Raw genomic sequence first — 26,189 nt, 5'->3', positions numbered from 1 at the left:
TACATATTTCCTTGTAGTGTTTTAGAATCTATTATACATTTTGTTTTAAAATAATGTTAAGAAAAACAAATCCAAATAAAATATTAAATTAAAACAGTTGTTTTATAGATCTGATTTAAACTCACAATATTAAGAAAATTATCATTAAGTATTCTGTTCTCATTGTGCCTACATAGTTCAATATGCTCATTATGTATAATATTCTAATAATATGTATGCCCAACAGGGATGTCAGAGAAGCCAGTACTTGACTTCACTAAGTACAGACGTATTAAATGTCTTTTTTTCTCTTTTTTTTACTGATGTCAAATAGAAACATGAAAAGAACCTTACATTCTAAAACATAGCGTGAGCCATCAAAAAGTCACCATTTACACACAGTGGTAACTAAAATATCCAGGTATTTTTTAAAAAAACCTAGGTATTTCAGATACAACTGTATGGTTATTATGGATAAATAATGTCTTTATACGGATGACCATTATTTGCCCGTTCATGAGCAAATGTCTTAATATCTTGCTAACATGCAACATGCATCTGCCATCAGAATTTTTAGAATACAAAGGAACACATACCATCATCTGCATCAGTAACATTAAAGCCGAGAATAGTAGATCCTGGAGGCAGATTTTCCATCAAGGACGTGCTGTATGATGGCATGCTGAATAGTGGCGGATTATCATTTATATCTAGTATGTTGAAGTAAACTCTGATGGTAGTGAATTGACCACCACCATCTCCTGCCTGGACAGTAAGAATGTAATATTGCTGCGCTTCATAGTCCAATATGCGAGTCAGGTTAAAGACTCCAGTGACTGGATTCAAGAAGAACATACCATCTTCATCATCTTCACTCACAGTGTATGTGATTTCTCCATTTACACCAGAGTCATCATCAATAGCTAAAATGGCTGCTACCAAAGAACCTACACAAAACAATGGAAGAACTCAATGAGAGAACAAGAACGAGAAATTTCCAAAAGACTAGAAATAAAACTGAATACTCCTATAGAACTGGTAAACAGGTCATTCCTGTGGAATAACAGGTCTCTTCCTTAAGAAATAAGAGCCTCAAAATTGTATGTTTTTGTTTAAATTGGGAATTACTTACATATATAGGCCCCAATTTACCAAAGTACTTAAGTACCGAGGTCCATTCCTATTCAGCAACGTACTAAAGTATTTGCTTAACTTTAAGCATGCAATTAGTTCCACTGAGGCACTGAAATATACCTAATTTAGCTAGATATCCATTATTTTCTTGGAAATATCCTATACATTTAAAAGGAATGAAACCCGTTGGGTGCCACAGAAACTAACAGTGCACTCTATAATTACTCTAAATTTTTAATAGATTTTAATAGAAAATATCCTATTTTTTAAACCATCCTAAAAAAAGGAGAAAATTGTGTATTAAATTCCATAAGATGGTTTACAAAACCTACAAAAAAATATTTCATTACATTCTACAGGACTTTTCCATAAGAGTGTGTTCAAAATGATCAATAATTTCACAGACTTTTACTCCACAGGAACATTTTTGACTTTTTTGACTTTCTGTTATTTATTTAATTGTATTGTGGTTTTTCTAGGCTGCTGAGTGGTTATTCCAGTATGGTTTTTATTTTAAATTATTCTTAGGACATACAGAACCGTGGACAGGCATCTCTATTTTGTTTTTAAACTGAAAAAAGTAAATACACTGCATAATAAGGCTCAGATTTTCCTAGATGCAATAGCTGATGGATTCCTTCATCAAGTAGTTGCTGAACCGACTAGAGGGGATGCGATTTTAGATTTGATTTTGGTGAGTAGTGAGGACCTCATAGAAGAAATGGTTGTAGGGGATAATCTTGGTTCAAGTGATTGTGAGCTAATTCAGTTCAAACTGAAAGGAAGGATTAACAAAAATAAATCTGCAACTAGGGTTTTTGATTTCAAAAGGGCTGACTTTCAAAAATTAAGGAAATTAGTTCGGGAAGTGGATTAGACTGAAGGATTTATGGATCTAAAGGTAGAGGAGGCCTGGGATTACTTTAAATCAAAGCTGCAGAAGCTATTGGAAGCCTGCATCCCAAGAAAGGGGAAAAAATTCATAGGCAGGAGTTGCAGACCAAGCTGGATGAGCAAGCATCTCAGAGAGGTGATTAAGAAAAAGCAGAAAGCATACAGGGAGTGGAAGATGGGAGGGATCAGCAAGGAAAGCTACCTTATTGAGGTCAGAACATGTAGGGATAAAGTGAGACAGGCTAAAAGTCAAGTAGAGTTAGACCTTGCAAAGGGAATTAAAACCAATAGAAAAAGGTTCTATAGCCACATAAATAAGAAGAAAACAAAGAAAGAAGTGGGACCGCTAAACACTGAGGATGGAGTGCAGGTCAAGGATAATGTAGGCATGGCCCAATATCTAAACCAATATTTTGCCTCAGTCTTTAATAAGTCTAAAGAGGATGTTAGGGATAATGGTAGCATGACAAATGGGAATGAGGACATGGAGGTAGATATTACCATATCTGAGGTAGAAGCAAAACTCGAACAGCTTAATGGGACTAAATCAGAGGGGCCCAGATAATCTTCATCCAAGAATATTAAAGGAATTGGCACCCGAAATTGCAAGCCCATAAGCAAGAATTTTTAATGAATCTGTAAACTCAGGGGTTGTACCGTATGATTGGAGAATTGCTAACATTTTTTCCCTTTCTTAAAAATAGAAACTAAGTGATCCAGGTAACTATAGGCCTGTTAGTTTGACATCTGTAGTGTGCAAGGTCTTGGAAAAAAATCTGAAGGAGAAAGTAGTTAAGGACATTGAAGTCAATGGTAAATGGGACAAAATACAACATGGTTTTACAAAGGTAGATCATGCCAAACCAACCTGACCTCCTTCTTTGAGAAAGTAACAGATTTTTTAGACAAAGGAAACACAGTAGATCTAATTTACCTAGATTTCAGTAAGGCGTTTTATACCGTGCCACATGGGGAATTATTAGTTAAATTGGAAAAGATGGGGATCAATATGAACATTGAAAGGTGGATAAGGAATTGGTTAAAGGGGAGGCTACAACAGGTCCTACTGAAAGGTGAACTGTCAGGCTGGAGGGAGGTTACTGGTGGAGTTCCTCAAGGATCAGTTTTGGGACCAATCTTATTTAATCTTTTTATTACTGACCTCGGCACAAAAAGTGGGAGTGTGCTAATAAAGTATGCGGATGATACGAAGCTGGGAGGTATTGCCAATTTAGAGAGAGACTGAGAAAGCATACAGAAAGATTTGGATGACCTTGTAAACTGGAGTAATAGTAATAGGATACAATTTAATAGTGAGAAGTGTAAGGTTATGCATTTAGGGATTAATAACAAGAATTTTCGTTTTAGCTGGAGACGCATCAATTAGAAGTAACAGAGGAGGAGAAGGACCTTGGAGTATTGGTTGATCATAGGATGGCTATGAGCCACCAATGTGATATGGCTGTGAAAAAAGCTAATGCGGTCTTGGGATGCATCAGGAGAGGTATTTCCAGTAGGGATAAGGAGGTTTTAGTACCGTTATACAAGGCACTGGTGAGACCTCACCTGGAATACTGTGTGCAGTTCTGGTCTCCCATGTTTAAAAAGGATGAATTCAAACTGGAAGAGGAACAGAGAAGGGCTACTAGGATGATCCAAGGAATGGAAAATTTGTCTTATGAAAGGAGACTCAAGGAGCTTGGCTTGTTTAGCCTAACTAAAAGATGGTTGAGGGGAAATATGATTGCTCTCTATAAATATATCAGAGGGATAAATACCGGAGAGGGAGAGGGATTATTTAAGCTCAGTACCAATGTGGACACAAGAACAAATGGATATAAACTGGTCATTGGGAAGTTTAGACTTGAAATTAGACGAAGGTTTCTAACCATCAGAGGAGTGAAGTTTTGGAATAGCCTTCCAAGGGAAGCAGTGGGGGAAAAAGATCTATCTGGCTTTAAGATTAAACTCGATAAGTTTATGGAGGAGATGGTATGATGGGATAACATGATTTTGGTAATTAAATATTCATGGTAAATAGGCCTCATGGCCTGTGATGGGATGTTAGATGGGGTGGGATCTGAGTTACGCAGAAAAGAATTTTCTGTAGTATCTGGCAGGTGAATCTTGCCCATATGCTCAAGGTTTAGCTGATGGCCATATTTGGGGTCGGGAAGGAATCTTCCTCCAGGGCAGATTGGAAGAGGCCCTGGAGGTTTTTCACCTTCCTCTGTAGCATGGGGCACGGGTCACTTGCTGGAGGATTCTCTGCTCCTTGAAGTCTTTAAACCACAATTTGAGGACTTCAATAGCTCAGACATAGGTGAGAGGTTTTTCGCAAGAGTGGGTGGGTGAAATTCTGTGGCCTACATTGTGCAGGAGGTCAGACTAGATGATCAAAATGGTCCCTTCTGACCTTAGTATCTATGAATCTATGAATTGAGACAAAAATACTGTCCTTCAGTAGTATTTAACTTGCAGTGTTCAAGGAAGAGAACCCTGGGTGTAGGTAAATGCCAACTATTAAATCTACATTTATTCTTTTTTTGAATGGAGCTGCTGAAAGTTGTAATGTCTGTTTAGTGTATAACAAACTTTTCATTTCTATTTTTGTTTTAAGTTACCATGAGCAATAACATAATACTTGGTCAGGAAACTAAAACCCTCATTCTTCACAGAGGGTCCATTCTTGCAGTCCTTATTCAAGTACAATTCCCACTTCCTTTGAGTTTGTCCCATTGTTTTATTTTTGCACTTCTTGCTATACTTTACTGAAGTTTAGAAAGTGGGTGTCAGCGTTTAAGCATTTTTAACACTAACTATAATTAAGGTCACGCAATTTCCAAAACAGAAAACCATTTTGTTGCTTTTTCATGGAACCAGTTAAATTACATGCTTTACAACACACTTAGTTATATCTGAGCAATGCAACCATCAAAACTGCTCAGTAGCAGAATGAGAATTAGTGCTACAATTTCATCTGTTTAATCAAGCTGAACGTTCTGGGTTCTGTTACAGATATTTGATTTCATAATGTTTCAATATTGCTGATTGTGGCTAAAAGGCTGTCCTAATGCTGGATACAATTACCAAATGTATAGTAATCATATCAGCTGCAATTGTAATTTGCAAATAAATAAGGAGCCGATCATTGCTGGCCTTTGTGCAAAGTGCAGGGTTAAGAAAGGAGGCAAAGAGCCTTTATGCACCCCCGCAAAAGGGCAAGCCGCAATTATAGTCCCTACACTGGATGGAAAACTGGGAATGCTCCACTTGTGTATCACCTAGGACATAAAACACACCAAGTGGGAAACACCTACCTGCCCCCTGCATACTGGCCTGTCAACTGGAGCAAGATCATTGGAAAGTGGAATGGGACAAGCTGCACCATCCTAACAGCAGCACCCCTGTGTGCACCTGTGATAGGGAGGGATGAAGGCACAATTCTGTACCAAACGCCGCTGGACCAGTATATATCTAGCACATTTTGACCGTAAGTAAATATATTGTCCTCATATTATGATGACTTTTTATTAATTTTTGATGCTTGAATTCTATATTTTTGAAGATTGTTTTAGTGATTTAAGAGAATATTCTCGTCTCAACCTGCAGGGATTATATGTACACCTGTAAGCTAATTCCCATTAAAACATAACAAGCCTAAAAATACCGCATGCATTACCCTGAGCGGCCTCAGCAGCTATCTTTCTGTGCTTAGTAAAAGAATTCCCATGGTACTGCAATCACTACTAGAGGCACTTTTTTTTTCAATTCATTGCACTGAGCATTGTAGTGGTCTCCAAACAGTGTGTGCTCTTACCCACCATATGCAGTGTATTATCTACAGCATGCACAACAGCATGAGTGAAGGAAAGAATTTCAAACTTAACTCAGAATTTCCTCCCTTGGTCAGACTGAGTCTGACCCTTTAATATTATAGGGATTTTCTTTCCCTTTTGTACTTGCTTCTTTTTAATGGTAGTATGAAAAAGAAACGATCTACAAAACCCTCTCATTGATGCTCTAGTAATTCACAGGTCCTTTGGGCAGGATGCATCTACTGTTAATATACACATTGAGAGACTACATTACCTGATATGTTGAAGCATAAAAATACTATGAATTCTCACAGTATATTTCCATTCCCATTGTATACGATATGATGAAAAAAACATTCACTCTGGGCTGAGGATGTGCATACCAAGTTTCAGCCCGGAGGGGAATAAGATGGAGTTATGAACAGAGCTGTGTGAAATCTTCACTTCAAATCTCAATTCACTTGAAACTGAGGCAAGTTAGGGGTCTTAGTCCAGCTTATACATATCAGATCACGTCTATGAAGATTGCATATTTAGTCAGCCTACATTCTTCTAGTCCAGCTAGCTCCCCAAATGTAGCACCCCTACTCCTGCTTCCTGCTGGGACCTGATGTCCACTACTTGGGGTCTTCTGCGAACACTGGGTGCCTTCCACCCCCCAAATTTTTTCTGTCTGTTCTCTTTTAGTAGTGGCACCCAGAGGCCCCAGTCAGGACTGGAGTGCTCCTTGTGCCGGGCACTATACAAAAACACGTAAAGATTTATACACCTGAAAACTGCAGTCTCTCTTTTCTGGAAAGGCTACCAGTTGTTCAATAGCTAACTCTGGCAACAGGAGTATCCCTTCTCCTGTTGCCTATGAGGAAACTTTGGCCCTTCCTGACCACCCCTAAAGACAGTCAATTAAAGGGAATGGGATTTGGCTCCATTTGGCTTTCTCCCCACCGTTAAAAAGATGGAGGAAGCATAAAAATGAGGAGGGCGCCACCGGCCCAAAACAAAGCAAGGTTGTCCTACTTTGCCTGAAGAAGAGAAAGGGTAAGTAAAGGATGTATCTGACCCGGAGGTCTGTGCCTATGGTGTGAATGAGTGGGATATGGGTGACTGGACAGAGTAGGGAGGTGGTTTCTTGGAAGCACATATTCTATAGAAATTGAACCTGCAAGGGATTATTTAATTATAGTTCTGCATCCCTGAAAAATGATGTAACAGAAATATTTGCACGTTTACCACAATGGCACCATTATAAGAAAAACAGAAACAAATTTTAGCATTTAACCTCTGTGTCATGTTTCTACGTGAATGTCTATGCTCTACATAATATGTATAAATAGTGATGGCACACATAAAAAAATGGAATGATACTCTGCCATGTTAGCAATAAAATTAGTGTGTCAATAGTGACAATATTAGTGATCACTGCTGTATAGGTCAACTGAAAATAAAGGGTGCGGACCATCAATTTTAGAAAATAATAAGGTTTGTTCCTTATTTACCTGGGGTAGTATCCTCTGGTACATCAAACGAATACATAGGTTTAGAGAATTTTGGTATGTGATCATTAACATCACTAATAGTAATGTTTATTCTCATGTCTGAGGACTGTAGACCATCATCAGCACGAACCAGCAGGGAATACTTGGAGCGACGTTCCCTATCCAAACGTTTGGTGGCTATCAGATCTCCTGACTCTGGGTCAATGTGGAAGCTGTCGTCAGCACCACTGATGATAGTGTAAGTGACAAGAGCATTAGCTCCCTAAATAAAAACAAAAGTAGTCAGACCAAGTTATTTGTGAGGCAACCCTTTAAGACCAAGTCATTCCAACGACTGCTGTCTGCAAACATTGTTCAGAACAATTTCCTTAACAAAATAGCACACACACCCCACAAACACTTCTAATATTTATTTGGACTGGACAGATAGAGATAAGATTTTTATATTTTTTAACTCCTGTTCAAAAAAAGGACCAAATCTAGTCAGTAAAATAAAGTGCAGGAAAACACTGGTCTTCTACAGGATTTGAAATCTGATTTAAGATCAAGTCAGTTTCACCATAATCTATTTACTATATTATTTTCTCTTTCTCTCTTCAGTGATTAATGTTTATTTTTATTATTTTATGTCTGTGAGGCTGAATTAAGTGATCAATCTAAAACAGGTTTCAGAGGAACAGCCGTGTTAGTCTGTATTCGCAAAAAGAAAAGGAGTACTTGTGGCACCTTAGAGACTAACCAATTTATTTGAGCATGAGCTTTCGTGAGCTACAGCTCACTTCATCAGATGTTTACCGTGGAAACTGCAGCAGACTTTATATACACACAGAAATCATGAAACAATACCCAGCAGGACAGTGGGGTGGGAGGAGGTATTGTTTCATGATTTCTGTGTGTATATAAAGTCTGCTGCAGTTTCCACGGTAAACATCTGATGAAGTGAGCTGTAGCTCACGAAAGCTCATGCTCAAATAAATTGGTTAATCTAAAACAGGGCTCAATTCAGCCCTTTCTACTCCATACCTTGGTGGAGAGGGAGTAATGGAGAAGTAGCAGCCAACTGGCAAACATCCTTCTCTAAAATATAATGATAAACTTGCTGTTTAAAATGACAGCTCACTTCGGCTATGTCTACTCTATGAGCTAGGGTTGTGATTCCCCTGCTCGTGTACACATACTTATGCTAGCACTCACCAAGTGCAGCCATGGTAGCATGGGTAGTGGCAGCGGAAGCATGCTGACCTGTGCTGAGTACAAATTCACCTGAAACCAGTGGGCATGGACTTGGCATAGTTCAGCTGTGTCTCCATTGCAACTACCAATGCTATTGCAGCTACACTGCTATTTATACTCACATTAGCTTGGTGAGTGCTAATGTGAGTACGTGTTTACAAGCAAGGGAATCACAACCCGAGCATGCAGAGTAGATGTAGCCTTAAATGCCAGGTTCATGTCTGGTGCCATTAGAGAGATAAAGATAGTTATGTGAACAGCTGGACAGAATGCCTCTTTTTATCCAGAGTGTTTGTTCAAAAACCAGGAATCAGCTAATTGACAAAATAAATTAAAACATATACAGCTGCCCAGACTCAAACAGCTGTGCATAGCGCTTCAGTCCACATACTCTCTGTATATTCAGGTGTACCTGGTGTATGTAATGCATTTTCCTGTAATTGTATAGTTTAACAAAAACATTCAGTGAAAACTTTGCATTTCTTAGATGACCACACTCTTTATTATTTGTTCCATTTAACCAGTTATTCCCATTTTCTCATAATGGAGTCCAGCTATGAAACTGACTGCATTTGATATGGTCTGGCAAAATCAGTAACTTTTCATAAATTAGGTGAAAGGGAAAGAAAATCAAAATATTTAAAACCCATTAAAACAAACAGTCTGATGTATAGAAATTTCCTGTCTACACACTGACTAAAAAAATTAGCAAAATGCTAAGACTTGTAATTATTAAAGCAATGGCTACTACCTGGTGCCCATGAAATGACATCACAGTTATCAGAGTAGCAGCTGTGTTAGTCTGTATTCGCAAAAAGAAAAGGAGGACTTGTGGCACCTTAGAGACTAACAAAGTTATTTGAGCATAAGCTTTTGTGAGCTACAGCTCACTTCATTGGATGCATTCAGTGATAAATACAGTGGGAAGATTTATATACTTAGAGAACATGAAACAATGGGTGTTACAATACACACTGTAACAAGAGTGATCACTTAAGGTGAGCTATTACCAGCAGGAGAGAGGGGTGGAAAAAACCTTTTGTAGTGATAATCAAGGTGGGCCATTTCCAGCAGTTGACAAGAACGTCTGAGGAACAGTGGGGGGTGGGGGATGGGGGAATAAACATGGGGAAATAGTTTTATTTTGTGTAATGACCAATCCACTCCCAGTCTTTATTCAAGCCTAAGTTAATTTTATACAGTTTGCAAATTAATTCCAATTCAGCAGTCTCTCGTTGCAGTCTGTTTTTGAAGTTTTTTTGTTGAAGAATTGCAACTTTTAGGTCTGTAATCGAGTGACCAAAGAGATTGAAGTGTTCTCCGACTGATTTTTGAATGTTATAATTCTTGACGTCTGATTTGTGTCCATTTATTCTTTTACGTAGAGACTGTCCAGTTTGACCAATGTACATGGCAAAGGGGTATTGCTGGCACATATCACATTGGTAGATGTGCAGGTGAATGAGCCTCTGATAGTGTGGCTGATGCGATTAGGCCCTATGATGGTGTCCCCTGAATAGATATGTGCACACAGTTGGCTATGGGCTTTGTTGCAAGGATAGGTTCTTGGGTCAGTGGTTCTGTTGTGTGGTGTGTGGTTGCTGGTGAGTACTTGCTTCATGTTGGGGGGCTGTCTGTAGGCAAGGACTGGCCTGTCTCCCAAGATCTGTGAGAGTGATGGGTCATCCTTCAGGATAGATTGTAGATCCTTGATGATGCGTTGGAGAGGTTTTAGTTGGGGGCTGAAGGTGATGACTACTGGCATTCTGTTATTTTCTTTGTTGAGTCTGTCCTGTAGTAGGTGACTTCTGGGTCTGTCAGTCTGCTTCTTCACTTCAGCAGGTGGGTATTGTAGTTGTAAGAATGCTTGATAGAGATCTTGTAGGTGTTTGTCTCTGTCTGAGGGGTTGGAGCAAATGCGGTTGTATCGCAGAGCTTGACTGTAGACAATGGATCGTGTGGTGTGGTCTGGATGAAAGCTAGAGGCATGTAGGTAGGAATAGTGGTCAGTAGGTTTCCGGTATAGGCTGGTGTTTATGTGACCATCGCTTATTAGCACCGTAGTGTCCAGGAAGTGGATCTCTTGTGTGGACTGGACCAGGCTGAGGTTGATGGTGAGATGGAAATTGTTGAAATCATGGTGGAATTCCTCAAGGGCTTCTTTTCCATGCGTCCAGATGATGAAGATGTCATCAATGTAGCGCAAGTACAGTAGGGGCTTTGGGGACGAGAGCTAGGAAGCGTTGTTCTAACTCAGCCATAAAAATGTTGGCATACTGTGGGGCCATGCAGGTACCCATAGCAGTGCCGCTGATTTGAAGGTATACATTGTCCCCAAATGTAAAATAGTTATGGGTGACGACAAAGTCATAGAGTTCAGCCACCAGGTTTGCCATGACATTATCGGGGATACTGTTCCTGACGGCTTGTAGTCCATCTTTGTGTGGAATGTTGGTGTAGAGGGCTTCTACATCCATAGTGGCCAGGATGGTGTTTTCAGGAAGATCACCGATAAATTGTAGTTTCCTCAGGAAGTCTGTGGTGTCTTAAAGATAGCTGGGAATGCTGGTAGCGTAGGTCCTGAGGGGGAGTCTACATAGCCAGACAATCCTGCTGTCAGGGTGCCAATGCCTGAGATGATGGGGCGCCCAGGATTTCCAGGTTTATGGATCTTGGGTAGCAGATAGAATACTCCAACTAAAACCTCTCCAACCTCTCCTCTCCATCATAGGGCCTAATCATATCAGAGGCTTGTTCACCTGCACATCTACCAATGTGATATATGCCATCATGTGCCAGCAATGCCCCTTTGCCACGTACATTGGTCAAACTGGACAGTCTCTACGGAAAAGAATAAATGGACACAAATCAGACGTCAAGAATTATAACATTCAAAAACCAGCTGGAGAACATTTCAATCTCTTTGGTCACTCAATTACAGACCTAAAAGTTGCAATTCTTCGACAAAAAAACTTCAAAAACAGACTCCAACAAGAGACTGTTAAATTGGAATTAATTTGCAAACTGGATAAAATTAACTTAGGCTTGAATAAAGACTGGGAGTGGATGGGTCATTACACAAAATAAAACTATTTCCCCATGTTTATCCCCCCACCCCACATGTTCCTCAGATGTTCTTGTCAACTGCTGGAAATGGCCCACCTTGATTATCACTACAAAAGCCCTCCCCCCCCACCCCCGACCCACCGCTCTCCTGCTGGTAATAGCTCACCTTATGTGATCACTTTTGTTCCAGTGTGTATGGTAACATCCACTGTTTTATGTTCTCTGTGTATATAAATCTCCTCACTGTATTTTCCACTGAATGCATCCAATGAAGTGAGCTGTAGCTCACGAAAGCTTATGCTCAAATAACTTTGTTAGTCTCTAAGGTGCCACAAGTACTCCTTTTCTCATCACAGTTATGTTGATCTGAATGAATGCCTTAATATAATGGGTGAATGTTTGAAAACTACTGGCCAAAAGCCATTATATAAAACTATGACATACAAAGGATTTTCTTACACATTTAGAGCACTATTTTTGAAGGGGCCTTAATTTGGCTTTCTTTTTTATGTCCACAATTTTATTCCTTCCTACAAGTAACTGCGCATGCAGCCAGTAGGTAGATGTCTATAGGCATGAGCAAAATATTGCTCAGTTATCTGCTGACATAAACTACAGGTTCAAAAAGTAGTCCAGGTTTTAAAAGTCAGACCCTCAATATCCAAAAATGTATCGTGGCAAGAATATTACATGTAAAAAAAGATCATATAGTTCACTTCAGAGTGGAAAGGAACCTAGTTAAAATCTTCCATTGTTAGAAACACACCGGTAAAGATGTGTATGCTATTTTAAAATGCACATTGTTACAAATATCAGAAATGCATCTTGCACTCTTCAGAAACATTTTAAATAACTGGTGTTAGACTATGAAAATTAAGTATCATCTTTAAGAACTAAGTGCCCCTGGTAGTGAAAGAAAAGACTCGCACTGGGTTTTGGAACCAGCTCTAGTAGCATATTAGTATGCTAAAAACAAACAACAACAAAAAAGGTGGGTATTGATACCTAATATCATCTGATGTTTCCTAAAAACATGTGCTTTAATCATCCTGTTACAAACAATGTTAAAATTAGGCTCCACACTTACAAACAGACATGTCACTATTATGAAGTCATGATTCTTTTATTCACATTTTATTTACCGGCCACAACTTACATTGTGGATAACTGACTTTCACATCCTTTCTATTAGAGGCAGGGACACAAAGTCCTACTGCTCTTTGCCCCTACAAAAGAGATACTACTAGGAAGAGAAAGAACGAAAGAACGAAAGAAAGAAGATGTACACAAATCCGTACTCATATTGGAGGTGTTCCAGTAGTTTGGTTATAGAAGGAACTAGATAAACTAGCATTAAAACAGTCATAGAAGCCAGCACTAAGCTAACACTAAAAGAGTTATAGGATTATTCTTACTACTGTCGAGTTAATTCATTATTTATTTAAATGAAAGGTGTTTGTTTTTTAATTATTTGATTTTCTAGTTTATTGGTAATAAAACTTGCCTGGTACACATGTCTTGACATTGTAACCTTTTGTACAGTCAACAGAAAGTCAATTAAAATGAATAAAACATTACAATTAACATTTAAATGACTTTCCGCCCAAAAGAAATGCATAAATCAATGAAATTACACATACACAAAGACTTCCAACAATATTGTAATATCATTACTAGGTCAGCCGTTCAGCGGGAATGCTTCCATTATATTCTTAATGGCTGGTCAGTTGTAATGTCTTGATAGCACCGAATCTATATGGTTGACCATCAGATGCTAGGAAAAGTACTTATGCGCAGTAGAGTTTTTCAAAGTTCTTTCCTTTCCCTTTTATTTTTGTAAAATTAAAGCCCATGGTAACAAGTAATGGTGACAGTAGCTAGATTCAGCCATAGAGTAGGCAAACACTTTGAAAGCTTCCCCAGCTTAAAGATACAGCCACCTTTGCCTAACACAGTGGTTAGTCTGTAAACTTTGGATCTGGCTTTGGATTTTGGACATTTCCATAGTTCAAAGCTGTTTGGATCTGAAATTGTGGTTTCAAACACTTCCCTACCAAAGAGCCTTGACCATGGGCTAAAGTGATAGGACTTTTAGGACCAACGTGATAGCCCAGTCTCTGTGTCAAGTCAGTGTGTAACATCTTTGATGAGAATGACAAAAAGGATGCTAACTAATACCAAACTATGGGTTGTGATATTTTTATCTGTACAACTGCTCATTAAAAGATGGACTGAGAGCATCCACTCATTTCACAGAGTCCTCAGGTGACAGCAACTTTGGGAGTAACTCACAACTATGATACTTCCTGAATATACTGTGGGGGAGGAGAAGGGCAAGACTGTACTAGAAAAAACCTGATTTGCACTTCTTGCTCAGGTGAAATTCTCATTACAGTTGTTCACGATCAGGTCAAAATATGTTCATAAAATGGTATTATTTAATATTCTTGTTTCAAATAAGAAACATTCTCTTACCTCATCAGCATCCATGGCTGTCAGCTGCATTATTTTAGATCCATCTCCTATATTCTCTTCTACAGTTAGATCAAGCATGTCTGTTGGGAATATGGGTGGGTTGTCATTGATATCTTGAAGTGTTATTTCCACCTATGATGCAAGAAAAAAGAAGAGTTTCATGAGTGCTGTATCTGTCAGACGTTGATTAAACAAGAGTGTTGCAAATCCCCTAACTTTGAAAAAAATCAGGTAAACTATGCCTAATCAGAAGAATCAGAACATTCCCAATAACAATAGCAACAACAGAAAAAGCCCTTAAGGCAATTAAAATTCCATGTTGTTATGGAATCCTCATAGGAAAGCCTCTAACATGAATAATGTTCGTTTGACTTGTTGATAGCAATTGATTTTAAATGGTCTTAGTCTACTTTATATTGGACTAGGTCCACTGATCAACTGTCATTGTAATCCTCAATGTTGGCCCCTGGAGGAAAGCTGCCAAGACCTGGAGAAGAAGATCATTCATCCATTAAATGCTGCCTGATATAAAGATGAGGTGGTGTAAAATTCCCACTGAAATGTTTACATATTGGCAATTCTCAGTTCTCCGGAAGGAAAAATTCCCTTGCATTTTATATCCAACAGCATTCTGTTCTGCCCATCCCCCCCACAAGATTCTCTTATAATTGCAAGCACAAATTCCTCACTCCCTGCCTATTCACATCTAAAGAAATCTTATTTTAATATGTTGTGTTTATATACTTCACAAATATTAATGGTAGCGTCTGAAAGATTGGCCAAGGTTATTTACTCATTGTTCTATGTAAGTAAGATTGTTTAGTTCTCATAGGATTTCTGATGCTGAAATTCAAAGTTTTAGGGCTTGCTTTTTCCACTGTTCACTGGGTACTGCTTGCTAAGGTTCCGATAAAGAAAGAGAGGACAACAGCTGTTTTATATCTATAGTGAAAGTAAATGCTTCCCACAGGGCTCAAAACATTAAGTGGTCACCAGAATCTGAAGACCACCAAGGAGAAAACTGAGTACCTGGGGCAGGACTGTCTTTATTGTCTTTTTTACAAACAGGGAAAGGTAGATAGGTAAGCTAGACAGAAAGAGAAACAAAGAAATTGATAACTTAAAAGAAAAAGCAGATATGAAGAATAACTGTACTTTAGTACCTCCCTTTCCCATTGCCCACAAGGGATTTCCCCACACTTGATTGAGAACATATGGCTTAACCTGGTCTGGGTATAATCAGTGCAGACATTTGAGCTCCACTGTCTGTGGTTTCTACGAGCTCTAGTCAACTACTAGAATTTCTTCTTATACTCTGCTATCACCTAACACAAAGGCAACCAATGGCAGAATCAGTTTTATTTGATCAGGAGAATGAGCACCTCAATGATAGGAGTTTGGTTCTGTGAGGAATAAATAGTTTTTGCCAATATACCCAGGGGCACCAGAATGGGGGGGTAGGAGGCTTACTGGCTGTAAGGGCAAGTGCAGGGAGGAGAGGCAGTGGCGAGTGAACAGGGAGTGGGGCGTCGGAAGAAGGGGAAGTGTAGGGGTGGGATCTCGGGAGAAGGGGTGGGACAGGGGCAGGGCCATGGTTCAGGCACCAGTGGACTCCCCACTTTTACGGAGCTTCTGCCATTCCTTAATCTACCCCATGCTCTGTATCTATCTGTGGCCTTACGGTCACTTAATCTGAACAAGAGTCTTCCCAACTCAGTTCATCTGTATTTATTTGATCTTGTTTCTTATTGTGTCTCTCCCCAACCTTACCTCTACGTCAGTTTCAACTGCCTAATTGTCCATTCCGCCCATAAATACCTTCATGCATACATGTCACTGGCAAATTTCAGTTTTCAAAACTGCAACCGTAGGTTTTTGAAAAAAAAACTCAGAAAACTATCTAAGGACCTCATTCTACAGGGTGCTGAGAGCAATCAGTTCCCATTAGCTTCAATGAAGTAAGGATATTCCGTTCCTCAGTGGACTGGTCCCTGTATAAGCAAACTACTTTTGTTTTTAAACACTTGTTTATGTATGCTTTAGAATTTTTAAAATCTTGTTTGAAAGCTTGTTTATAATAATTCTTAGAAAGTCTGAAGTTTAAAAATTATTTTATTCACCAGTATTTATTTGCTTTCAGATCTGTGCACACAGTGGTTTGTTATTGTAGGGTTGTTCATGAGTGTTGGGCTACTGGCATTTTTGTATGTAATTACAGAAGAGAACTGAGTCATTTTTATTACTAATAATAAACATTGCATGAACACTGTAGGGAAGCACTTGTTAAAAGTGTAGGTCAAATGTTGGACCTGTCAGCTTTGAGTGCCTTTTATAGAAGGCCATAATTAATTAATTTAGATTATATTTAATTTCTTTGTATATTTATTACCAGCATTGTATAGATATCTCCCAGGATGAGACCTCGTATGCCAAACCTCTACGAGGAAGCTTTTGTTGCCAGATTTAAACCTCTGAAAATAAGAGTTTGTAATAAATCTTTAATATGCTGACCCAACACTAATTATAGTGTCACAAACAATGACTCTAATTAAACAGCCAGAGAGATTTGTTTTCAAAGAATTAAATTGTCTGAGAGGTTCATTTTCAAAGAGACTGAGGCAGTATTATGACAATTACTCACAGAATGAGAAGGGAGTTAGTAAGAAATGGAAAATGAAGGATTGTTATATTTTATACCTGCCAGTCAAGTCATGGCCCTTGAACTGGCACAGGTGAAGCATGCTGTTGTTCTACTGAAACTATTAAATTTCACCAGCTACGGCTTGAAGGTACGGCAGCTGTGCAGCTTTGCAATTTATTTATTAATGCTACATATATCATGCACGGCTAATGTTTCAGCTGCAGGTGACATTTCACCACCAGAACACATTTTCACAGTGAGTGATTGTCCTTTGTAATATCAAAAATGTTTGTCAACTTTTGGCTGTCTTCTGGCTAATGACTTTGCATTGCAGAGATCCCTGATCCCAATATAGCTATTATCTACACAACATGCAATAGCAAGTGGGAGGGAACACAAATAGTTAGAATTGTGGGGAACAAAGTTAATTAATACAAGGACAGTTCAGCTCACTGGCATTCAGGATTATTAAAAAGAAGGGACATAAGATCCATAAGTCATTCGGGATCTTATCCTGAAAATTCAGTGCAACAAATAAATAGAACAGCCATATTTCATACTGACACAGCAGACATGACAAAGCAGTGGACATGTTGTTCCTTGACTTTAGCAAAGCTTTTGACACGGTCTCCCACAGTATTCTTGCCAGCACGTTAAAGAAGTATGGGCTGGATGAATGGACTATAAGGTGGATAGAAAGTTGGCTAGATTGTCGGGCTCAACATGTAGTGATCAATGGCTCCATGTCTAGTTGGCAGCCAGTATCAAGTGGAGTGCCCCAAGGGTCGGTCCTCGGGCCGATTTTGCTCAATACCTTCATAAATTATCTGGAGGATGGTGTGAATTGCACCCTCAGCAAGTTTGCAGATGACACTAAACTGGGTAGATACGCTGGAGGGTAGGGATAGGATACAAAGGGCCCTAGACAAATTAGAGGATTGGGCCAAAAGAAATCTGATGAGGTTCAACAAGGACAAGTGCAGAGTCCTGCACTTAGGATGGAAGAATCCCAGGCACCGCTACAGACTAGGGACCGAATGGCTCGGCAGCAGTTCTGCAGAAAAGGACCTAGGGGTTACAGTGGGTGAGAAGCTGGATATGAGTCAACAGTGTGCCTTTGTTGCCAAGAAGGCCAATGGCATTTTGGGATGTATAAGTAGGGGCATTGCCAGCAGATCGAGGGACGTGATCATTCCCCTCTATTCGACACTGGTGAGGCCTCATCTGGAGTATTGTGTCCAGTTTTGGGCCCCACACTACAAGAAGGATGTGAAAAAGATGGAAAACGTCCAGCAGAGGGCAACAAAAATGATTAGGGGACTGGAACACATGAGTTATGAGGAGAGGCTGAGGGAACTGGGATTGTTTAGTCTGCAGAAGAGAAGAATGAGGGGGGATTTGATAGCTGCTTTCAACTACCTGAAAGGGGGTTCCAAAGAGGATGGATCGAGACTGTTCTCAGTGATAGCAGATGACAGGACAAGGAGTAATGGTCTCAAGTTGCAGTGGGAGAGGTTTAGGTTGGATATTAGAAAAAAGTTTTTCACTACGAGGGTGGTGAAACACTGGAATGCGTTACCTAGGGAGGTGGTGGAATCTCCTTCCTTAGATATTTTTAAGGTCAGGCTTGACAAAGCCCTGGCTGGGATGATTTAGTTGGGGATTGGTCCTGCTTTGAGCAGGGGGTTGGACTAGATGACCTCCTGAGGTCCCTGCCAACCCTGATATTCTATGATTTTAAAATGCAGGAACAGAGCGAGCTCACAATGAAACAAAAAAGATCAATGCAATATTTCTAGATGTGATTGTAATAGCAATATTATGATGTTTTTATCTGCGGTCTACCAAGACTGATATACTGGGTCTATCTTTATGATTTATTTGTGGGTATTCCTAATTAGCCAGCCCTGTAGACAGTTGTAGTAGAAATTAAAGGTAACTAACAAGCACTAACCTACACACTGGACTGCAAACTGAAAGAACATTGGCATATGCCCATTAAAACTGATGTCACTGAAGCAAGGTACCTAAGAGAAGAACAGAAACTATTATTTCCTCACACACGCTCCCCACAACACAAACTGTCAGTTGCTTTGTTCTGTACCTTAGGGCTCATTTAATAACAAATACATTCAAATAGTATTTCTGCCTGTATTGGTCCTTAAGAGCTAGTACTTAGTCTTCTATTTGGAGCTACTGGGAAATATAGCGAGGGGGCGTGGCCTCCCTCAGAGACAGATGTTGGGATAACTGGAAGCCCCCCCCGGTGGGCAGCTGGGACAGGAACTGGAAGTATAAAAGGCCAGCCCTCCAGCTCAGTTGGACAGGAGCAGGACATCCCTCACCCACTGCTGGAGCTCAGACCGGACAGCAACTGCTGCAGCGCCCGAGATGTGTAGGGACTGCCAGAGCGGCTGGTCGCCCGTGACATCGAGAAGTTGCTGGGGCTGCCATTATCTGTTTACCCCAGTGAGATGGATGACGACCCACGGACCCCCCCATCGAACGGGTGTGTAGAAGGTAGCCCAGGAGAGCTGTGTTGCGGCTGGATTTCTCCGCTGACCCAATGGCAGACCACTCTGCCACTGTTAGGATCCTGGTCTGGGATTCAGCGGAGTCTTTTGGGCTTGTGTCCTTCTACCCCTGCTACCTCACCCCGGGGTGGCAGCCTACCCACCACAGGCCAAGAGGACTGCATTTGTTGGCAGTCCGCCAGAGCCAGGGCCCCCGACTGTTTGCTGCCCCGCCCTGTTTGAGGGCCTGGGCTGAGAGGCTCACTGTTGCTCTGTCCTGAGTACAGGCCTGAGCTTCCTGACTTTGCTGCCCCACCCTGTTTGAAAGCCGGAATAATAGACTTGTTACTGCACTGTCCTGACTATAGGCCACAGTCTCCTGACTTTGCTGCCCTGCCCTGCCCTGCCTGAGGGCCAGGGCGAACAGACTCATTATTCTTCTGACCTAAATACCAGCCAGAGCCACCTAACTGCTTGCTGCATCGCCCTGCCGGAGCACTGGGGATTATGGAAACTGCTGCTTAACCCTGACTGAAAGCTACAGCCCCGGAACTGTTCAGTGCCCTGTCTGCTTGGAGGACCGGGGCTCCTAGACTCATTACTGGCTTATCCCGCTGAGTGGCAGAGACCCCGATGCATATTCCCACTAAACTGTGCTCTTCCAGAGGACTTGTAGCAAGGGGGTGTGGCCTCCCTACCAGATGGACGGAGGGACAGCTGCGACCACTTTACAGGAAATTAACAACTATTTAGGAGATACAAAATGAACGTAATAGATTCAATACTTCCACAAGCTGCCGCATGAGGACAGACGCTCATTGGGCAGTTGTGCCCACCAACTTTTTATAGTGTCTCAGTTTGAAGAGGTATGGGTAGTTCAGTGAATGACTTCAGTATTTATTATTTATACATTTATTGAGCAGATGGAGGGCAGGGAGGAAATACCATTCCAGATCAAATATCTAAGCCAATACGTATCCTTCCTGAATAAACTACTTTTCCCTTTCCTAGATATTCACCAACTTATATTTGCTGAAAATGAGCTTCCAGGTTTTATGATCTACCTCACAGGTTCCCCAAATATTAGATTTGTATCATGGTTACCTGTGTCACAAGCTGCCTATTCACAACAAAATAAAATCCCGATTCTGGAATCTTTGGGTGAAATCTTGGTCCCACTGAAGTCTATGCAAAACTTGCATTGCTTTCAGTGGGGCCAGGATGACAACCCCTGTGGACCTTAGCATCCCATTTATTTCAACAAGAGGTTTAGCATACAAGGATTGCAATACAGAGTCATAATACCAGAACCAAAACTTGTTATTGTCAGTTGACTAAGAACCTGAATAGATTACTATGGGGGTAGGGGATGAAAAAGAATAGCCTGATTGATCTCTACTTTTCCATGACACTTTCCTCCTCACAAATGCACAGCCATTTCTTGCCAAACACTTAAAATCCAAGTATGTCTTTAGGATTCTGGAGAATGAAGTTTGTTTTCTTATTATGCAACATATCTGTTCTTAAGACAATACAATAATATCATAGTTCGGGCCTCATGCAAATATTTTTACTTGTTTAGTCCGTTGAACTCAATGGTACTATTCACATAAGTAAGGGCTGCATGATTAAGAAAACGTATTTATTAGAAAATAAATTAGTAACAACAAAAAGTCTGTTAGTAAAACTACTGACTTCAATTAACAGGATAAACGGCACCCTCTACACTTGTAATTAACAATGTCCACAGACTCAAGACTTGTTAACATTCTTACACTAATGCAAGAAACCTGCTCCTACAGCAGAATTTTCATCTATCCTCAAAATCTCCGGGCCAATCTGCTTGCTATGACAGCCTATGGCTTTGGATACTTTCAAAGCAGGGGAAATATTAATTAACTTGAACTAGTTAGGATTATTATTTACTGTTCAAATTAATCTCTTATGTTTTTTTCTAAACAAATCCACATTATATTATGCCTTGGGGGAATAAGTAAATTTAAAAAAAAAAAGGAGTACTTGTGGCACCTTAGAGACTAACCAATTTATTTGAGCATGAGCTTTCGTGAGCTACAGCTCACTTCATCAGATGTTTACCGTGGAAACAAATTTAAGTTTGCTAGAATGAGGTAAGACAGCATTCAGTTCAAATTTACTTTCCTTGCTTTGTTTTTGTTGTTGTTGTTGGGTTTTTTTAAATACAAATATGAGAGTAAGAATTCTTTTCTCCAGCCAAACAACTTCAGGTCTAATTACACATAAATAATCAAACTGAGAGCTTACTTCACAAAGCAATCAATCAGACACTATTTAAATAAGTAATCAGTTAGGGGTTGAATCTGAACTCATTGAAGTCAGTAGCAAAACTCCCATTGAATTCAATGGTTCGGAATGAGGCCTTTACTCAGAACAAAGCATGAAATGCCGCCTTTCTGGTTAAACTGTGTTGTTTCTCAGGAAAGCACATTTCTTCCCAAGCTACCAGTTGCAAGTGTGAAGGCTACAGCAAGCTTTAACTTCCTCTGTAATGATGCTTCCTAAGCAGGGCTGGCCTTACCATGAGGCGAACTGAGGCGACAGCTTCAGGTGGCAGACTGGGGGTGGGGCGCCACTAGGACCCAGAGTGTAGAAAATTGTCTGCTGCTGGGGCATATGTATTCTCTCTGCTCTAGGTGCACAGAGATGGTGGAGTTATGTGCTGGAGGAAGGAGGGCACAAGAGACATAACAGGCAGGCAGGAGAAAAGATGAGTCGGAATAAATAAAAGCAGCAGGAGCTGCAGGGAGAGAGAGGAGAGAGCCTCTTATGTAGCTCTCTAGTACCCCCAGGAGCCTGGACCGATTAACACCAGCTTCTCAGGGAGCTTCCCATTTCCTGCTGCTTCCCTGAACTGACTTGAGGAGAACAGGCAGTCAACTGAAGGAGTAGGAGCCAGTTAGGCCCTTATGACGCTGATCTTCCCTCAAACTCAGGCCCTGCTACCAGCCTGCTTATTTGTCCCCTTTAATTGAGTGCTGAGAGCCACTATAGCTGGCACAGAACAGCAGTCATGAGTGAAAGAAGGGCAGCATGCAAAAAAAGAAAGAAAGCAAAGGAAACTTTTCTATCTAAGCAGGAAGAAGCTCTCCTAAGATATATAGACACAAATGTTCACAGTGAACTTTCCGGCCCCAGTGAGGATGTGAGTGGTGAGAAGATGCCTGATCTTCCAGTTAGTCAGAGTGCAGGTGACCTGGCAGAGACTGCAGTATCCATATCTCCATCTCAAATGGATCTAACCATGCACATTCCTGAAGAAAAGTGTAGATCAGAGAAGAGTGTGGTGGAGGCACAAGAAACACCTGCTGCTGAGTTTAGTTCCTTAAGTCTAGATGATCCAGGACTGTGGACCCACTTGAGCAGTAGCCTGAGGGACTTCCTTGTACAGCATGGGCCACAGCAAGTGAAAAACTTCATGTTCCCCAAAGGCAATGAAAATAGAAGCTTCCATCCAACACATTACTGGTGTGAAATCCCCAATGGTGACAAAATAGAGAGGCCATGGATTATGTACTCAAAAGCCCAGAATGCTGCATACTGGTTTTGTTGCAAACTCTTCCAGTCTAATGTTCCAGCCACATTGGGTTCCACAGGATCAAAGGACTGGAAAAATCTGGCATGCCATGAGAAGGCAGCAAATCACCAGAGAGCATTTCATAGGTGGAAAGAGCTTGAGATGAGACTAAGGTTAAAGGCCACCACAGATGATCAGCATCAAGAGAAAATTGCCTCAGAGTCTCTTTACTGGCAAAATTTTCTGAAAAGGCTTATTGCCATTGTGAGAATGCTTGCTACCCTAAACCTAGCACTGCCTGGCACTTCAGATCAGCTGTATGTGCCAAACAATGGAAACTTCCTTAAAACTGTGGAGCTGATGGCTGTTTGATGCTGGACTCCAGGAACATATAAGAAGAGTCACCATCCAAGAAATGTATACCCACCACTACCTTGGAAAAACAATTCAAAATGAGATCATACAGTTACTGTCAACAAAAGTCAAACAGAAGATTGTTGCAGATCTGAAGTCAGCAAGATATTACTCAGTTATTCAGATTGTACATCTGACATCAGCCATTCAGAACAAATTACTTTAATGGTGCATTTTGTAACAACAGAACCTAGTGAAAATGTCCCTGCAATGGTGACTGTCAGAGAGCATTTTCTAGAATTTATTGACATTGATGATACTACAGGAGCTGGTATGACAAATGTGCTTCTTTAAAAGCTGGAAGATACGGGAATTGCGAGAGCTGACATGAGAGGTCAGGGCTACGATAATAGTGCCAACAAGAGAGGAAAGACAAGAGGAGCGCAGACACAGATTGGAGAGTTAAACCCTCAAGCTTATTTTGTCCCATGCAGTTCTCATTCATTGAACTTGGTGGTCAGTGATGCAGCATCAGCTTCTAGAGAGGCTGCTGAATTTTTTAATGTAATTCAAAGTATCTATGTATTTTTCTCTGCATCAACTAATCGGTGGCAAATTTTGAAGCAACATCTGGGAACATCCTCTCTGACACTGAAACAACTGAGTGCCACACTATGGGAAAGTCAAGTGGAGGCGATAAAGCCTATCAAACATCAAACTGGGAAGATAGATGATGTCATAATTGCCATTATGGAGGATAATGCTATGACAGGAACTGTTTGTGGGAGAACAGTGGCAGAGGGAAATGGAATCACCAGAAACATACATAACTTCAAATTTCTGTGTGGCTTAGTGTTGTGGCATGACATACTGTTTGAAATAAATGTTGTAAGCAAGAGACTCCAAGGTGTTGACCTTGATATATCTGGAGCAATGGAACAACTGGACAAACCAAAGTCATACCTACAGTCTTACCAGTCAGATGAGGGATTTCAGAACGTTCTGAAGAGTGCACAGAAGTTGGCAGAGGAACTTCACACTGAAGCTATTTTCCCACCCATTCAAGAATACAAGAGTCACTGAAGAAGACAACATTTTGATTATGAGGCACGGGATAATCCCATAAGAGACCTCAAACAACAATTCAAAGTTGAATTCTTTAACCAGGTGCTAGATTCTTTAACCAGGTGCTAGTATATTTGGGATGTTGTATGATATTCCCAAACTCCTCAGTATACCTGAAGAAGACCTACACCAGCAATGCAAGGCGCTAGATACAGTGTTGACACATGAAGACATGTGCGATATTGATGCAAGTGATTTAGGTGATCAACTGAATACATTTCAGCAGGATCAACTCCAAAGGCTCTTCTGGAATATATGTGCACAGATAAGATGACCACCCTCTTTCCAAATGCTTTTGTTGCTCTGCGCATACTTCTAACACTTCCTGTAACAGTTGCCAGTGGAGAACACAGCTTCTCCAAGCTGAAGTTAATAAAAACACATCTATGCTCCACAATGACACAGGAGAGGCTGGTCGGTCTTGCAATCATCTCAATAGACCATGAGCTGGCCCAGACTGTGGACCTTCAGCAAGAAGCAGTTCAAATCTTTGCAACCAAGAAGGCACGGAAAGCACCATTTTGATTATTCAAACAGATAAAAATGCCAATGTTTACTATGCAGACAAAAAAAGTTACATTTGCTGTTCAGGTGTGTGAAAGTTAAGTTTCAGAGTAACAGCCATGTTAGTCTGTATTCGCAAAAAGAAAAGGAGTACTTGTGGCACCTTAGAGACTAACCAATTTATTTGAGCATAAGCTTTCGTGAGCTACAGCTCCGAAGTGAGCTGTAGCTCATGAAAGCTTATGCTCAAATAAATTGGTTAGACTCTAAGGTGCCACAAGTACTCCTTTTCTTTTTTTGAAAGTTAAGTGTTACTTAAAATTTTTGAACAAGGCATTTTAAGTTGTTAATTCTCCTTTATTGGGGTAGGCAGCAGAGCAGTCCCATGAGAGGAGTAGAACAGGAAGAAGGCAGAATTGAAACCTTTCAAAGTTTTGGCCCAAGCGGGGGGCATAGGGGCATCATTTGAACTCCCCGCCTCAGGTGCCAAAATGTTGTGGGCCGGCCCTGTTCCTAAGCAGCAATAGTGTCTCACTTGATGTATGACTGTGTCATTCACTGGAACGTTGCATGTCTTCCCAGAATTCCTGCACACTGCCATAGTTTTTGTTTTATGCACATTCAACTGTAGATCATATTCTTTGCCATACTCCTCTACAATCACCACAACTTTTCTATTCACAGTAGGGCAATTTTTTCCTATGAGGGTTAGGGTTGCCAGGCATCCAGTTTTTGATCGGACCGCCCGGTTGAAAAGGAACCCTGGCGGCTCCGGTCAGCACTGCTGACTGGGCTGTTAAAAGTCCAGTTGGTTGCCCACAGCAGGGCAGGCAGAGTGCCTGCCAGGCACTGCATGGCTTGCAGAATGCTGCCAGCTTCTTCCTCTGGCTTCTAGGTGAGGGAGCAGCCACAGGGATTCCAAGCACCACCTGGAGCTTGTACTCCGCACTCCCTCCTGTACCCCAAACTCCTCATCTCCAGCCCCATCCCAGAGCCCACACCCCCAGGCAGAGCCTTCACCCTCTCCCGCACCCCTGCCCCAGCCTAAAGTCCCCTCCTGCACCTTGAACTCCTCATTTCTGGCCCTAGCCCAGAGCCCATACCACCTCCCATACCCCAACCTCCTGCCAAAGCATAGAGCCCCCTCCTGCACCCCAAACCCTCATCTACCAGAGCCCACACCCCCCTTTTTACCCCAACCCAGTGAAAATGAGTGAGTGAGCGAGGGTGGGGGAGAGTGACCGATGGAGGGAGGGGCATGGAGTGAGCAGGGGTGGGTCTCAGAAAAGGGGTGGGATGGGTGTGACCTCGGTGAAAGGGCGGGGCAGGGGCGGTGCAAGGTTGTTCAGTTTTCTGCAAATAGACAGTTGGCAATCCTAATGAGGGTACATAGAGAGAACAGTC

General features: G+C 41.0%; 1 protein-coding gene across 1 annotated transcript in view; it reads right to left on the bottom strand.

Annotated features, from left to right (window-relative positions):
• The window catches only part of LOC140910365 (protocadherin Fat 4), a 222,130-nt gene that overhangs the window by 91,483 nt on the left and 104,458 nt on the right, over window positions 1-26,189 (bottom strand). The window contains exons 2-4 of the mRNA XM_073341085.2: window positions 14,096-14,227; window positions 7,322-7,583; window positions 576-926 (exon numbers count right to left, since the gene is read on the bottom strand). Of these exons, the coding sequence (XP_073197186.1) occupies window positions 576-926; window positions 7,322-7,583; window positions 14,096-14,227 (745 nt within the window). The remainder of the gene's footprint in view (window positions 1-575; window positions 927-7,321; window positions 7,584-14,095; window positions 14,228-26,189) is intronic.

This window comes from Lepidochelys kempii, chromosome 4 (assembly GCF_965140285.1).
Source record: "Lepidochelys kempii isolate rLepKem1 chromosome 4, rLepKem1.hap1, whole genome shotgun sequence".
Classification (NCBI taxonomy): Eukaryota; Metazoa; Chordata; order Testudines; family Cheloniidae; genus Lepidochelys; species Lepidochelys kempii.
The sequence above is the reverse complement of the archived record's forward strand: the minus strand, read 5'-3'. Positions and strand labels throughout refer to the sequence as shown.